The 17,245-nt window shown below is 33.7% G+C and overlaps 1 protein-coding gene across 10 annotated transcripts in view; it reads right to left on the reverse strand.

Annotated features, from left to right (window-relative positions):
• PRPF40A (pre-mRNA processing factor 40 homolog A) overlaps positions 1 to 17,245 on the reverse strand; it is a 54,120-nt gene that overhangs the window by 8,286 nt on the left and 28,589 nt on the right. For 6 of the 10 annotated variants that reach the window (XM_082464970.1, XM_082464969.1, XM_082464965.1 and 3 more), the window contains 11 exons: positions 14,858 to 14,968; positions 13,360 to 13,480; positions 13,073 to 13,126; positions 11,458 to 11,482; positions 10,430 to 10,801; positions 7,854 to 7,962; positions 7,295 to 7,359; positions 6,768 to 6,932; positions 5,602 to 5,710; positions 4,597 to 4,747; positions 3,471 to 3,604 (listed from right to left, as the gene is read on the reverse strand). In XM_082464970.1, the coding sequence (XP_082321096.1) occupies positions 3,471 to 3,604; positions 4,597 to 4,747; positions 5,602 to 5,710; positions 6,768 to 6,932; positions 7,295 to 7,359; positions 7,854 to 7,962; positions 10,430 to 10,801; positions 11,458 to 11,482; positions 13,073 to 13,126; positions 13,360 to 13,480; positions 14,858 to 14,968 (1,416 nt within the window). The remainder of the gene's footprint in view (positions 1 to 3,470; positions 3,605 to 4,596; positions 4,748 to 5,601; positions 5,711 to 6,767; positions 6,933 to 7,294; positions 7,360 to 7,853; positions 7,963 to 10,429; positions 10,802 to 11,457; positions 11,483 to 13,072; positions 13,127 to 13,359; positions 13,481 to 14,857; positions 14,969 to 17,245) is intronic. The other 4 variants (XM_082464972.1, XM_082464971.1, XM_082464967.1 and 1 more) reach the window with 1 other exon arrangement.

Consider the following 17,245-nt stretch of genomic DNA (forward strand, 5'->3'; position numbering starts at 1 on the left):
CATGTAAAATATACCACTTCTCTCCAAATGGGAATAAGCATGTCAATTCAGTCTCTATTTCCAAAATTTTTTCCTCAAACTTAATTTCTATCCTTTCGTCCTTACCCTTCAACATAAATGGGAGCTCAACCCACCCCTGCTGTGTGATAACCGAGGTTCTTCACCTACTCCCTCTTTTGAGTCCCTAAAACAGCTTAGAAACCATCTTCAATGATGCTCTCTAGGATCTTAAAATCTACTTCATCATACCTGCTTTGCTAGTATTTGTTTCACTTCTAGGTTGCTGATAAAAGTCATAGAATTTTGACACTGAATCCATTTCAGTAGTGAATGTCCTAACTTGAATGAAAATTAGAAATCATCTGAGATTTTTTTAAAGAAAATATGAATTAAAATAAAGATATTTGTAATTTATTTCTTAAAAATCACCAGGTAAGTTTTATGTGAATTCAGGTTTGAAAACCATTATGCTAAAACTGTATGGCTCTTTCTCTCTTTTATTTACTAACCCCACCTTGGGAAGGGGAGGAGAAGATGGAAACCAAGCTTCAAAGATGGCTGAGGCTGGTTATTTCTCCTTCTCTTAGAGGAGAAGGCTCCCAACGTTGGCACTAATGAAATCTTGGAGCTCGTAAACTTTTTTGTTTTGTTTTGTTTCGGCGGGGGCGGGGGGGGGGGTGGTAGTCCTGTACATTGGACGATGTTCAGCAATACCTCTGGTCTCTACCCAACTAGATGCTAGTAGCAACTTCTCCCCAAATCATGACCATCAACAAAAGCACTAGTTGAACACCACTCACTGCCTCAGGCCAACTCAATAATATGTCTTTTCCCTCATCTCCTTCCTTCTTTTTGTCTCCTTATATAAGGTTCATAATGTAACTACTCACATGTGCTTGAATAAACCTTCAAAGATTTTATTTAATAACAGAATACCCCTATCCTTCAATTCTTTCTTCTCTCCCTCTTGACTGGTTCTCTCTTATCAAAGAAAAGCCACACTCTTAACCCTGAGAGTACTCTTGAACTGTCTTATCAAAACATCAGAGAAAGGTCTGATTTTGCCTCTATTTACCTTTAAACTATTTGGCAACTCTTTAACTTCCCCTAGATGTCGACAGTCACTGACCTTAAATGTTACATCTAACTATAATTCTTTCAGTCTTATTTCATAAAGAATCTCAACATTTGCCACTTTTGGTAAATTACCTTAGGTGGTATCTCAACGAATCATGTGAAGAAATGGTAAAAACAAAACCACAGATTGTAGTCCCCCTCCCTGCCCCAAATTTGATTCATCAGGTCTCAGTGGGGTTCTGAGAGCTTGCCTTTCTAATAAGTTTCCAAGAGACAGTGATATGCTGGCCCATACTTAGAGAACTGCCCGAGGCCATTAGCTTTCTCTGCATGATTAGGGTATGTTATCCCCATGACCACATTTCAGCTTAGAAGAAGTTGTAATGGTAGTTCTTTTAAAAACCAATGATGTGGGACATCCCTCATGGTCCAGTGGTTAAGAATCCGCCTGCCAATGCAGGGGACAGGGGTTCAAGCCCTGGTCCGGGAAGATCCCACATGCCATGGAGCAACTAAGCCCGTGCGCCACAACTACTGAGCCCACGTGCCACAACTACTGAAGCCCGCGCGCCTAGAGCCTGTACTCCGCAACAAGAGAAGCCACCGCAATGAGAAGCCTGTGCACTGCAACGAAGAGTAGCCCCCGCTTGCCGCAACTAGAGAAAGCCCGCGCACAGCAACGAAGACCCAATGCAGCCAAAAAAAAAAAAAAAAGAAAAAGAAAAAGAAAAAATTAATTAATTAATTAAAAAATGATGCTGGGGTTCTACTCGTCTCCTTCACATTCAGTTGCTGAAAATTTAGTCACGTTACCACAAGTAGCTACAAACGAGGCTAGAAAACTTAGATTTTAAATAAGGAGCCATGTGCCTAGGAAGGGGAGAACAGATTTTCAGGAGGTTGATTAATACTCTTCTGCAACCACTGAGCTTTAATGTCTCTTATGAAGCTTTTGCAATGGTTTAAAATAAGGAGAACTATAAGGTAAAACACAACAAAAATAAGGAAATCTGGGTCACAGAAAATAAAAGAGAAAGTACAATGTCAATACTGAAACTGGAGAACGTGGATCAGAAATCCTAATATAAAGCCCACTAGCATCTTTTGCTAAGCCTAAAATATGGCTTTTATGTGTCTGGCATCGTTTCTGATTACTATTGATATAACTGGTCTTAGCATGTTTTGCTTCAGATATTCAGCTCAGTAATTTTCCTCTGCTACTATACTTCCTTTAAAAGGTATATTCACAACTTAAAAGAGACCTACTGAATCAAATTCTGGGGGTGAGGCTCCACAGTCCCTGGTTTTAACAATACTCCGAATGATCCTTTGGGAAACCACTAAGACGAAACCATAGAGAGTAGTAAATGTTACGTTTTTATGGAATGAAGACTGCAATAATGCTATTGGCTGTGGCATTTAAGATGATTAGTGATCTTTGGCACCATGGGGAGTTTTCTAAAAGCCCTCTAAGTGATTCTGATGCATGCTAAGTTTTGAGAACCACTGCCTTAGGAGATGACAATGTGCTCTACCCTAAACCAAAACAACTGTTCTTTCAAGAAATAAAACCTCTTATTTAAGTCACTGTAACTTAGCACTTACCCTAATACAGTGTTTAATGAAAGAGACCCAGTAATTAAAACACAGCATAGATTCAAAGTCTGGCTCCACTACTCAGTAGCTGAATTTGGGCAAGTCACTTCATCTCTCTAAGCCCATTTCCTTACCTATATAAAAAGACATAACAAAAATAGTACCTACTTTCATAAAATAAGGCTATCATAAAAATTAAGAGGTTATAAATTTTAAAAGCATAGCAATAAGCAATCAATGCTAACTGCTATTATTATAATTATTATTGAAATGGAAATTTGGTGAAATATAAAATGCAAAAATTCATTGCTCTGTGACAGCCTCCATTACTGACAGACTAGAAGTGATAATTGGAGGTCAAAATAAGCCACTGGCCTATATAAAGAACATGTAATTTTAGCTCCTCTGTATAGTGTTTAACAATTATGGCCCATCCTCAAAACCATTCTCAAGAACCTAAAAGTCAATTAGTACTAATAACTCATCACACATATTTTATTTTCAGTCTCCCCTCATGATATCTATTCCTCTTTCCCAAGTGAAACCTTATCTATCAGTGCTCACTTTAAATACCAAATCTGCTACAGCCTTCTATGTTCCCCTAGCCTGAAATAGCTACTCTCCTTAAGTGGATTCATAACTAACTATAGAACTTAAAGAGTTAAATTTGTATGGATCCTCTGCAAGAGGCCAAGTTAATGATCTGAGATCAAGATTCTCAAAATTGTTTACATCACAGTTACAGGTCATTAACCATATTATACAATTAAGCTAGAAAACAGAGCTTTTAAAATCACCTGAAAAGATTCTCGGTTTTTACGCTGTCGTCTCCTTTCCCGAAGCAAACTCTTCTGTTTTTCTTCTTCTTCTTCCTTTTCTAAAGCCCGAATGTGTTCTTCAAAGCAAATTAACGCATCTTCTTTATCCATGTCTAGAATTTTTTTCAGTTAAAAAAAATTAAAACGTCAAGTATCAGTAAAGAAAGCAGTTTACTTATTTGCATTAACTCCCTACAAAGTTCAAATTCGTTTTACCAAAATATTTATATTTAAACTCAAATATGACTTCTAATTATCTAAATAGGAAGTGTTCAAGGAAAATTTATTTTCTTTTATTTATAATTTTTTTTTTTTTTTTTGGGCCACGCTGTGCAGCTTGTGGGATCTCAGTTCCCCAATCCAGGGATCAAACCTGTTGCGCCCCCTGCAGTGGAAGCGTGGAGTCCTAACCACTGGACCGCCAGGGAATTCCCATGTGAAAAATTTCAAAAAGACCTCATTAAAACACAGCCCCCAAATCCGAGGATGAAACAGAGACAACACATACGACACAAGTAATAAAATGAAAATAAAACTGTTGTGATAAATTTGTCAGCAATATCAGAATTACCCAAGGAGTTTTTCAAAATACAGAATTCTAGGCCCTCCCTCAAACTTACTGAAGTATGGTATTCAGAAGGATAATCAAGAAAGCTGTAATTTAAAAAGCAACTAGGTAGATCAGAAAAAGAACTTGGGGAAGCTTACTGTAAAATAATGCTAATCCATTTTTTGCCTTTTGCAAGCATATCTCTAAAGTCATTACCTCGAGAGGACAACATGAGTAAAATGTGGTTATTAATTTGGTTCCCACTAAGTCACATATAAATGGCAAAGGACAATTTCAGGCTTGACCTAATAAACATATTTCAAGAATACCTGATAAAGCTAACTTCAGATTTTGGGGAAAATATTTTGTCCTGAATCACAAAACTCAATTAGAAAGAAGTATCCTATTTATTTGGAAACAAACAAAACAGCTTTTCAAGGATGGACAAACAATTATGTAAAATTCAGTTAGTGATCGCATAAAAAAAGTGACCATTCTCTTCGCTGCTGGACAACTTTTAAAAAACTGTTCCTTCCACTTAGTCATCATTCTTACTCTGTAATTCTTCATCTTCTGCAAAAGTTGGATTATCCATCAGATACTGCTGGGCTTCAGACCAAGTGGTAGAGTATGTCACGTTAGCCATGTTGTCAAGTATGTTTTTTAAGGCTTCCCAATTTCTCTTTCGCAACTGCTTTGCTTGCTCCTAAATCAAAAATATGAATATATGTTTTGAATTTCAAATAAAGTATGACATATAAACTGCAATTAGTGAAGGTTTCTTCACATTCTGATGTCCAAATTTCAAATGTTACCCATTTACTTTAAATATCAACACTCTTTACCTTTCCAGTGCTCTTGCCTAACTGCTTGGCTCTTACCTTCAATTTTTTTTTTTAACCTCTCTTCTAAAGCTGGAATCCCACCTCCCTCACCCCCTCGCAAAATCTCTCCTCTCACAACTATGCATTGTAGACACTGTCCAAACGAAAGTTACAAATCACACAACAGGTAAATGATAATGTGTTCAACCTCTTTCAGCTACGTTCAAATTTTTGTCAATAATACTTACATTTCTTTAAGTCTCTTGGAAGACTGGATAGCATACAACTTAGTACATAACAAAACAGACATGAGCAAAACTAAATGTATTTGTAGGATAGTATTTTAGTGTTTTAAAACACTATCTTACAAATACATTTTAATGGTAACAATTACACATTACTGCTGTTCTTGTAAAATAATCATAAATAAATGCCTTATAAGCAAAAACACTGAGTATTTTTTCAAACCAACAAGCTAAATATAAGTATTTTTCAAAGTGGGCATAAGACAGCCAATTAATGACAATCTAAGTATCAGCTGCACAAATCTCTACCTACTATGTTCACATCAGTACTTATTATTATAGGAGCTGTTTTTAAATGTAACTTCTAATAAATAGATCTGTTGCACCATATAAACTAGATAAACGAAAATGAACATGTTATAAAGTAACTCCTAAACAGGATGAAGAAACATCTTGTTTTATCAATAAACACTAGTAAGAGTGAATAATACCTTTTCTTTTTTTGAAAGAAAGAATAAAACATCTTCATAGATTTCAAGACGATCACGTTCTGATATTGCATTCCAGACTTCCATCTCTCCAAACATTTGCTCTGCTTTTCTATTTGTTAAAAAGATTAAATGTTACTCTATACTATACCATAAAAATGTTAAACCATTTTAATGTTATTCTAAATTTAATATCACCAAATGAACACTCTTTCCCACTCTTAAGTTCATGATTGTATTATAAGAGAAAACTTTTGTATAAATTTTGTTGATTTTGTTTCAAAAAAAGATGTGATTTCACTGGTTCAAAAAAAAAAACTTTTGGATAATTAAGAAAAAGAACAAAACAGCTTAGGCCTTGATTTCTCCTTTAGAGATAGAGGAGATAATTCCAATTGAGCGATGTTTTGTAATTAAGACTATCTCTATTTCTCAGGGTACCGACAGAGACTACCAAACTGCCCATGGAACTAAATTACAGACTTCAATAAACTGTAAGAAATTTAGTTAACAGATAAAATCGGACTATTGAAAGAAATGGAAGAGTTCTTCACTAAGGCTTTTCTGGAAAAGTGAGGAAAGTAAGAAAACATATAAGGAAAATGAACGTAATAGCTTATTGCAAAGATGTTAATAATTAATTACTCACAATTTTAAATAACAAAGCATTCCAAAAATAAGAATGCTATATAAATGTAAATTTTCAAAAATGCTATACATAATGAAAATAGCCTATTTCTATTCCACAAATACAAAAAAATCTGAATTCTTTTTTTTTTAAATTTTTTTTTAACATCTGTATTGGAGTATAATTGCTTTACAATGGTGTATTAGTTTTTGCTGTATAACAAAGTGAATCAGCTATACATAAACATATATTCCCATATCTCTCCCCCCGTTGCATCTTGAATTCTTATATTAAGGAGAAAGGAGTCAAGCTTTCACTTTGAAATAAAGTATTTCTCCCTTTTTTATTGTAGTCCCTAATTAATAACTCAGTAAGTCTATAAATTCCACATTTAACTACCGATTTATCTTTTACCTTATGAAACTGTCACATTCACAATCATTTAGCTTTAATGAACATCTGGATTAGTTACTGCACTTGGTAAAAAGTCTGACACAGAAACAGTACAGTAAACATACACCATGATCAGTAAAAATCTTACTTGTATCTAGTTGTGGAAGTCATTTTTTCATGATTTTCAAGAAAACGCTGAAAGGATTCCTTAGCCTCTTTGTATTTGGATCTTGCTTCTTCTTTTTCTTCTTTCTCTGTCTGGACTTTATAAGCATTAAAGGCCTGCTTTTTTTCACTCAACTTTGCTAAAGCACTAAATAGAAAAATATTGTATAAGACTAAATGAAGGTAAGATGATCAAATGTTAGTGCTTTGAAAAATCAATAAATTTCATTCACAAATTAAGAAAATGTCAGTAAGTTATTAAAGATAGCAAATAATTACAGAAAATAATTTCTACTTTAAAAATAATTCTAACATCTATAGCAGGGTGCCCAGACTATATGACAAGCCTTTTAACTTTTTTGGTTCTTATCAGACATAAAGCAACTCTATTATTGGTATCCAAAATAACAGAAGACCATGGAGTGAAAAGTTGTATTATTTTACATAATTTAAATTTTCTAGGCGTGGTTTGCTCAAGGTGGAAAGTAAATAAAAAAATCAAACTGTTACCTGTATCGTGGATCATTAATGATCATTTTCATAGCTTGCTCCCATGAAGCATTAGATGGTACCCGCTGAAAATCATTTAATGAAAAGTTAAAATTTCACACAAATATAGTAAGTCATACAACAGGGAACAAAGTATAATACTCACTGCAAACATCAACCACTTCCCTTTGCAGGAGTTTGAAAAAAGGTCTAAAAAATAATTTACTGAAGCAAGCAAATCTGTGTAATGTATCTATAGACTAAAAAGAAAAACTGAAATTTAAACAGACCATGAATACTTCTTCCTCAGACTACTGATTAGAAGACAGAACAATTTTTATGAATAAAAAACCTTCTATTAAATACTGAGGTGGAATGTGCTGGGTAGTACCTTACACATTCTTTTTGGTTGAAAGTCAGTTTCTCAAAGTTAAAAAAAGAAAAAAGACAACTTTAGTTCATTTTCAGTCACAGCCGTTTATAAGATTAGTATTTTTAATAAAAGCATCAAGGTACAAACTGCACTGAAGGATAATTTCATTTATTAGATACTTATAATAAAAATCTCTATTATAAATACCTTTTCCTTCAATAATTCTTTAAATGCTTGCTTTGCTTCCTCCTTTGTATTCCAAGTATATGTTTTTTTTGCTGGTTGGCTTTCTTCCTCCTCCTTTTTGGGAGTAAAACTAGAGAGAGATTTATACATTGTATTTACAATTTAAATAAACACTTGCTTTATTTAGGAAAATAATGTGTTATTATTATTTGCTGTTGAGGTAAACAAATTAAACTTATTTGACAAGTTGAATAAAGTCTCCATGAGACACATTTAATGCAACATAAAGAAATAAAAGTACTATATAGTTTTTTCCTCTAACATTCGGTTATTAAGACCTTGTACAAAGGCTAAAATAAACATTTACACTACAACACTAGTTTCACTAGCCCACAAGTTAATACTTTCAAATGGCTTATAAAACTTACTCAGCATCCTCATTTTAGTGTCTTAATAATAGGATTTGGACAAGTGTGCATAAAATATAAAAAAGAGGGCTTCCCTGGTGGCGCAGTGGTTGAGAATCTGCCTGCTAATGCAGGGGACACGGGTTCGAGCCCTGGTCTGGGAAGATCCCACATGCCGCGGAGCAACTGGGCCCGTGAGCCACAACTACTGAGCCTGTGCGTCTGGAGCCTGTGCTCCGCAACAAGAGAGGCCATGATAGTGAGAGGCCCGCGCAACGTGATGAAGAGTGGCCCCCGCTTGCCAGAACTAGAGAAAGCCCTCGCACAGAAATGAAGACCCAACACGGCCAAAAATAAATAAATAAATTAATTTAAAAAATATATATATATATATAAAAAAGATGTAGAGATCAATCTAAATCGGGATTGGCAAACTACAACCCATGGGTCAAATCCAGCCTGCTGCCAATTTCTGTAAATACAGCTTTACTGGAACATGGCCCTGCTCAAGAGTTTGCATACTGATTATGGCTGACTGCATACTACCACAGCAGAATTGAGTCATTGTGACAGACTGTATCACCAACAAAACCAGAAGTATTTACTCTTTGAAGGTTTATGAAAAAGTCTGCCTAACACTGATCTCAAACAGAAAGAATTACCCAAGAACTGTCAACTGTACTTGTTTGAGGGATGTTTACGAAAAAATTGTATAATCGTAACATTTCTTCCTTTATAGAAGAGAATGCAGGAAAAGACAAATCAAAAAACAAACCCCATCCCCCACCTTTAAGTTGAATGCATATTCTGGAATACACACTAATAAAAAATACAATTAATTCATACCCTCTGAATCAAGTAACCTTATTTTGGAATATTTATTTAAAATCATCAAAAATATTGTAAAGAGCACAGCCAAAAATTACTAGCTGTAAATGATCTATGTTCAAAGTAATTAAAATCAAGTTTATTATACTGACTCAAGCACTATAATAAGGAAACAAAAAAGGAAGCAGAAAACAGTTGTTTGTTAAAAATGTGAAAAACAAGTTATTGTGAAAAAATACAATAGGTATGAAAAGATGTAAACAATACTATTGTAGAAGGGCTAAATGTCTATCAGTAGGAGAATACTTAAATTAATGTATATATAAATAATATTATGTTGAATTATATAAATAATAATTAATATTCAACACGATAGGGTATGGATCTCTACTGATGTAGACGTCTGATATATTTTTAAAATTTAAAATATGCACATATTTTAAATGCACAAAAAAAGGAAGAAGGATATAATTAAAATGTTAACTGTCACTCTTTTATGCCTTCAAATATACTATATAGATATCTTTTTGAACTTCTAAACATCAGAAAAAATTATAAAGCTATTTTCATACTTTGGAAAATGAACATTAAAAATAATCAAAAAAGTTTATAAAAGGGGGTAGAAGATGAAATCAATATACTTAAATATTAAGATGGGTGATCGTGTTTGGATCTTGACATCATGATTAACATTTTTTTTAGTATATGTGGATATCTTTAAAATCAAGAAGCACAGCTCAAGGTTACTTTTTATAGCTATAAAAAGCACAGCCATATGAAATATTACTAGATCATGGGGTACATACAAACTGTAAACTTAGAGATGCAGCTATTTGGCCTTATTAAAAAGTTGTACCAATTTAACCTCACTAACAGTTTTCCTATACACTGTTAAGTGTTATCTTGATTTTTGTCTACTTGATTTTTGCTTGTTTGTTCAATACTGAACTACAGCAACTTCCCTGCAGTGCTGTAGTAAGCCACATTTCAGAATGAAATAGAAAGAAAATCAGTAATTCTGATCCTGTCTTTACTTAAAATTTTATTTTATTAATCATGGGATTTTTGCATTGATTTTGATTTAAAATACTGCATTTTGATTACTAACGTTTTTGGCACTCCTTCAAATTTGTCTCTTACCCTATCACCAGCTCTGCTTCCTAAACTTGTGTGGATTAGTTTTGCAATAGTTTGAAAGCATGACCCCACAAAAAATCTCAAAAATTATCCATTATCTAAAGGCTTATGTTTTGATTCTCAAAAAGCTTTTATTAAACACTTAACGGCCACTGACTAAACCAGCAATTTCTTATATTAATGAAGTCTGGTACTGATTTGCAGAAAACAAGTTACTAAACTTACTCAGCTACAGTTTCCTGCTTAGACGTTTCTTCTCCAGTATTACTAGACACTTCAACACTTTGATCCTGAACAGCAGGGGTACTAGTAAGTTGTGCTTGTTCTTCAGTCGAAATTGTTACTGTATTTTCATTATCTACAACAGTAGCAACAATCGAAGTAACCTCAGGCTCAGGAACAACTGGAACAGTTCCACCGACAGTACTAGAAGCAGAGGTGGAAGCACTTGCATTGGCTGCAGCTGCAGCTGCTGCTGCTGCAGCTGCTGCTGCAACAACAGCAGCTGCTGCTTCTGCAGCAGCCATGGTGCTCATTGTGGTTGGAATTTCTGTTGTAGGAACTGGGGCTGTTGATGTGGTGCACTCTTCTTGTTTACTATATATTTAAAAAAGAGAAAGCTAGTCAGTTCATTATGAATAATCACAAAGCCAAATAAAGTTAGTTTTAAATTATCATAAAATCGAATAAGAGAAACTAGTATAAGGGAAAAACGGCAGTGCTGCCGAACTATTAAGCCATTCAAAAAGATTAAAACCACAGTATGAAACTGAATTACTTTGATTTAATTCAGCAAACATTCGTGATAATGTATGATAGGCACTCATGCAACAATCTGCATTTCCAAAAGTCCAATAACTGTTTTCATTTACAAAATGTCCTATCAGATTGTATTATGCCATAAAATTTGACCTATATCATTAATTTCATTTCACCCATTAAAAGGAAAACGTGAGTAAAGGAAGGGAGATATACTGATACAATACTTCATCCGTTCCCAAATTAATTCAAATCAAATTTTGGACTTTTCTGTAACAGTTTTTGTTAAGGATGCTGTCCAAATTCTAATAACTGTCTAGGAAAGCATCAAGTGTGTATCTTGAGTAAACATCTCTTTCCCTACCCGAAATCCTCTGAAGACATCAAACTATCAGGCCTACCATGTAAAATACTATTTATACAGACAGTTAAAACAAGGATGTTATAGGAGATACTAAATTTGTAAATATGTACTGATGTCCAAAACTGCTTACCTGCTTTCTTCAGCTTTGATCATTGCTATTAAAGAGAAAAAAAGAACAGTTACGTACTACATAGCTTTTTAAATACAATCAATGAAAACAGACTTTAAAAGGAGATAAAAGTTCTATACAGTAAGATTTACCACCCTTTAAAAAAAAAAAAAAATCACTACATTTATAGAGCAAAGGTTCTGTAAATTCCAGGGCAGCAATTAAAGAATAAAAACAAACTTTAAACAACAGCAAGTTTTAGGAAAGCTTCTTCCAACAGTGTTACTTTCTCAAAGGCTGTTGGCTACTGCAAAAACTCCCTGAAAGTATCTGCATAATTCTGGAATAAAATAGTATTTTCCCCAGGGATAAAACTACTTGTTTTTTGTTTTTTTTAAAGATACTAAATTCAAAATGGGGTCAAATGTATGTTATGAAATTCCAGCACATATATACTAGCATTGACAGGTAGATAGATAGTTATGCACACCAACTATTTGTAATAGGGTTATATCAGAAATGAGCTTGATATTTCTTACATAAATGAACTCAGAATCTACCTATCTACAATATTATTATTAGCCAATGCTAGTATAGAAGTATAAATTGAGCTTTAAAGATCTGCACTCAATATTTCAGCTTTCATTCTAGTTAAAATAAATTTTTCTTTAGGGGTAACAAAGATATCTCATCTATTCAGCATTATTAGGGAATGAGGTGCTCCATGTAAATGATAATATAAGCTTAACTCTATGAAAATATTTTTAACACTTATCCCCTTTTAAAGGAAATCTGTTTAGTACGGCTGACAAAACATACTAAACATCATTACGAATTAACAAATATTTCGGATAATGACCATCCAAGCTAATGAGGTGACACAGGGAAAAGGTAAATAGACGTAAGACCACAGTGCCTTTAAGAAATTTTTATTCTCTCTTTCCTGTCAGAAGTCGATACACGTTGCAGACTACTTTATTAGCCCCATTCTCCTATAATCTGTTGCTTCTAAGCCAATAGTTTATGACACCAGATTCTATTAGAAGAGTAAAAGAACTAAATTCTCAATTCCTACTCTGAATCCCTGCTATTTTAAGCCCTAGGTTTTATATTAGGTAGTATTTCTAGATTCTCAGGGATATTCTGAATAGTTGAGGATGTTGGAAAATTCTCCTTTTGTAAGTGAGGCATGGTATTTTATTTACTTTAATTCTCCCATAATAAACATAAAGGCTATTTTGCAATGTTGTGCTAAAATAAAATCAGCATTAAATGTAGAGTCTCACAATATATTAACAAAATTTAAAATGCTAAGAGTTCAAGGTTCTCTGCTATCTGCTGAGTTAAGTCACATATTCCATGTGTGCACCAACACTCATAGCTGTCTTTAAAAATATCGTATATGATGTCTTTGTTCAATTTTCCAATGGTAAATGAGGTTTTTTGTTTAAAAAAGAAAGTCAAAGTACAATGTTAAAAGCTACAAGCTCATTTATAATATAACCCTTAAATGAAAGGAATTCTTTGAATTAGAGATTTCTCACTGCAGATTTATCCAATTATGGTTAGTGAACATTCGTGACATACTCTTAAAATGTTAAATAATGACAGAAAATGAATTATCAAAGCAGCTCACCATGCAGGTTTGATTTTGTAATAAGACTTCCAGCAACAATGGTATTCTGGTATCCTAGTTTCAGTGGAATCAAATCAAATAAAAATCTATTTAAAATCTATAGAACTGAGTTCTAGAGCAACAAGAAAATAAGAGCCCATAAAACTGTTACACCATTTAAAACGTTCTAATCACTTAATTAAAAAATATAAGGCCTTTGAACAATCCTATTTATGAAGGACTGTTCCAATGTGAATGGCATATATACATAAAAAAGTAACATTAAAAATTATCTTTCCCTGTTTTACCTTCAAGATCTTCAAGTTCTTTAGGTTTCGCCCAGCGGGATTCTTTTGTTTGAGAATTGTAATAGTAAGGCTTTCCAGAGTCAGATTTGTACTCCTTCCAAGGGCATTTAGATAAAAGTTGCTAAAGCAAAATAAAAACCTTCAGTTAATAGTAATATACTTAGCATCTTTCATCATTCACATCACTGTTTTTACTAGATATTATCAACCCATACAATTCTAAAGCTTGCGAGATGGTAATATAAGCTACCAACTATAGGATACTTACTAACTAATGTTAAGTTATTTGAATATATTATGTTTGTCTAAGGTAATGTACCTATTAAGGGGCAAAGATAAGATTCAAAACCAGGTCTATATGAATTTCAAATCCTATGTGCTCTTGCCATTTACATCCCACCATAGGTAAAAATCACCATCCATATTTCACAAACAGGCTTCTCAAATACTAATACAAGTAGGAAAAACATAAAATTTGGGAGAAACCAAAATCTGATTTGGTTATGCTTAGATTTCAGTTTCACAAGCAATTTATTACAAACCTATGTGAACTACCTTATGTAAGGAAGCACTATAAGTATGATATACTTAAAACCTAATATACAGAACCTGTTAGGGTGGAATGAGAATGCTACTGAAAACTCAAATTTAATCAGTGTCTTGGGCAAATATCTATGTCAGTATTGGGATAAATAAAAAATTTTATCATCTGCCAACTTCCCCTCCCGAGTACTGCTGTTCTATAATTAGTGTGGTGGCCTGGAAAATATTTTTACCTCCTCAAATTCTTAATTAAGAGGAGGAAAAAAAAGAATATGCTGCCTACTAGGAAAAACCTTCAAGTATAGCTTTGAAATGCCAGATCAGCTCTTACTTAGGACTCCAGACTTCCTTATTAAACCACAGGTAATACTGCTTACTTAGTTTATTCCTTCAATCTTATTTTCATATCTGTATATTTTGAATGGTAAAATTTACAACATAAAATGAAATATACATACTTTTGCTGGGGGGGATATTTTCCAAAGAGACAATTTCCCATTCTAAAAGATGGAAGTATTTGTATTTGTAATTTAACTTCATCTCCATTATCCTAGCCCCACTGGAAAAATGTAAGAACCCAGTAGAAGATATCTGAAATCACTCAGGTTTGCTATAAAGAGGAAAACAAATAAAGGGCAAGCAGAGAGAGAGTATTTTTTTCTTCCAATTTATTCTTTAAATACGTTTCTTAAATTGATACCACCTGACAAAGGTTCCTGAGCAGGGGTAAATATCAGTAAACAAAATTGGTCTGCCTATAGAAGGGAATGAATTTTGTCTTTTTGCTGATTGGTGTGACTGTAAAAACCCTTTTCTCCTCTGAATGCCTTTGTAGCATCCTTTTCTGATATAAGTAGTATTATTCTTTGGAAAGCCAAATACCCACCAAAATCCTAAAAAAAAAAAAAAAAGACCCATCTATTTAATCTCTAAATTCCAATCCTCAAACTTTTACCTCAGCAGGAGTTTTAAGATCATCTGGTTTCTCCCACGTAGACTGTTTTGTTTCAGTATTATAGTAGTAGGTCCTTCCATCAGGTGATTTATGTTCAGTCCACATTGATTTCTAAAGAAAAATAATTATAAAAAGATTTAAATTATTTAACAGTGCCACTGACAGTAAATATCAGTATCATTAGTTTCAAAGCAATATATGAATAAATTAGAAGTATAAAATGGGCATACTTTTGACAGTTATTTAGAATAACTGATCAATGCAAGTAGGGAGGTAACTGAAAATAGAATATTTTTAAAGTACCTCAAAAGCAGCATGGATCAGTTCAGGTTTTAGGATCTCTCTCCATTCTACAGTCTCAGAATTATAAGGATATGACTGCTTATAACTACTACACATAAGAAAAATCTTTCAGCAACACAAATCTATGCCTTGTGGATAAAAAAGAATATATGAATGAGATGCTAATGTAGTATAGGTGGATTGATCATGAGCTCAACAACTCTAACCCAAAGAATATTTACATCAAGTTGGACAAAGTTCTAAACTGACATGCCATAAAGATGCAGGCATCAAAATTAGAAAGGATGCCTTTGCATGACAATCAGAACTTAATAATCAACAAGGTGAAATTTAACAGGGATAAAATGTGAATACAAATGCCTCAACACAAGATGAGTAAGATAAAGTTTTACATGAAACTAGTTTGATACAGAATATAAATCCACTAATGGGGTCCAAAAGAACTACTAAGAAACTACCAAAAGTCGTTAGTAAGACCTCAAGTATCAACAGACATGATAGCTCAAATAAAGGTTGCTTAAGGGGCTTCCCTGGTGGTCCAGTGGTAAAGAATCTGCCTTCCAATGCAGGGGACACAGGTTCTATCTTTGGTCAGGGAACTAAGATCCCACATGCTGCAGGGCAAACTAAGCCCGCAGGCCACAGCTAAAGAGCCTACATGCTGCAAACTACAGAGCCCACACAGCACAACTAGAGGGAGGCCCACGCACCACAACTAGAGAGAAACCCACGCGCCACAACGAAGACCTGACGCAGCCAAAAAAATAAAGAAAATAAATAAATAAAAGGTTGGTTAAGAGTTTTATAAGGTCACTATATATACACGTGCACAAACACAATAATAATAATAATAATAAAAGGGGTTGGGAGGAACCTTTGAGAGATGATAGATGTCTATGGTCTTGGTGATAGTTTCATGGATGTGTATTTATTCCTCAAATCATCCAGTCATACACATTTAGTATGTACAGCTTTTCATATGTCAATCATACCTTAATAAAGTGGTTTTTAAAAAGCAGTTTTACAAAGAATCATGAATGAATGAATTACTGGATGAGATCAAAGGTACTAAGCCCACTTCTGGGCAGCAGATTTTTCAGACTAAAGTATGCTCAAAAAAGGGTTATAAAAATGATCTATACCAAATTTCTTCAAATCTAAAACAAAAGATTGTTGTACATTCCTCTAAGGAAGAAAAGGTAAAATCACTGTCAAACCATCACATTTTTTATCACTCAGATTTACGTTAAACTTTTTGAAAGGACTTATTCTTACTTATTAGACTTAGGTTTTATCCCCTATCACTCCTATGTATACATAAAAAGGAAAATAGGCAAATAAAATAATTAATCTAATCCTTAAACTTTACACTCAGACCCCTTATTGTATCCAAGTTGCTAATGTCCATTATATTTCCACACAATACTATCCATCCCCTGTTGCGTACCAAGAATCCTACTAATAATGCAGCATTTCTTAAAAGCAAAACGAAACAAGCCATAAAATAACTGAAAACCACTGCTACTGGTTCTTAACTTTCTCCTTACCTATTTAAAACTGGCTTACCTTTCTTCCCTCCCTATCAACTTTACTGAGTAATGGAGCAGATTTACTTCTGATTTCTGCTTTGGGAATGTGGCTAAACACATGTGATTCATCGCTTTTCCTACTCTCTCACATAATCATTTTATTCCTAGCTGATAAAAGAGTGTTGTGCCATTATTTCTAGGATTTTCTTGCAAACCACTGACATTCAGTCTTCTGATGTTGGCACTTTTACTGTTCAGTCATGCACAACTAGGTGATAACTGCTGCCTGGGGAATGAAGATCATAGGACATCATGGATGATAGAATGCATTCCAATTTCAGATGTGTTAAATGTTGAAATATGCTAACTGAAAACTATATAAGGAACATTTGCAAATTGTGGGGATGGAGAACAAGAATAGACGACTTAAGGAGGACATAAATCAATGTAATTTTAACAAAAGTAGATGAGGTAAGATGATTATTTTCTGTAATTTCTGAAAAAAGAACTAGAGTTAAGTGAAGGAATTACAGACGCCATTAGAATTCACAGAAAA

This window comes from Balaenoptera physalus, assembly GCF_965194825.1.
Source record: "Balaenoptera physalus genome assembly, chromosome: 6".
In the NCBI taxonomy this organism is placed as follows: Eukaryota; Metazoa; Chordata; class Mammalia; order Artiodactyla; family Balaenopteridae; genus Balaenoptera; species Balaenoptera physalus.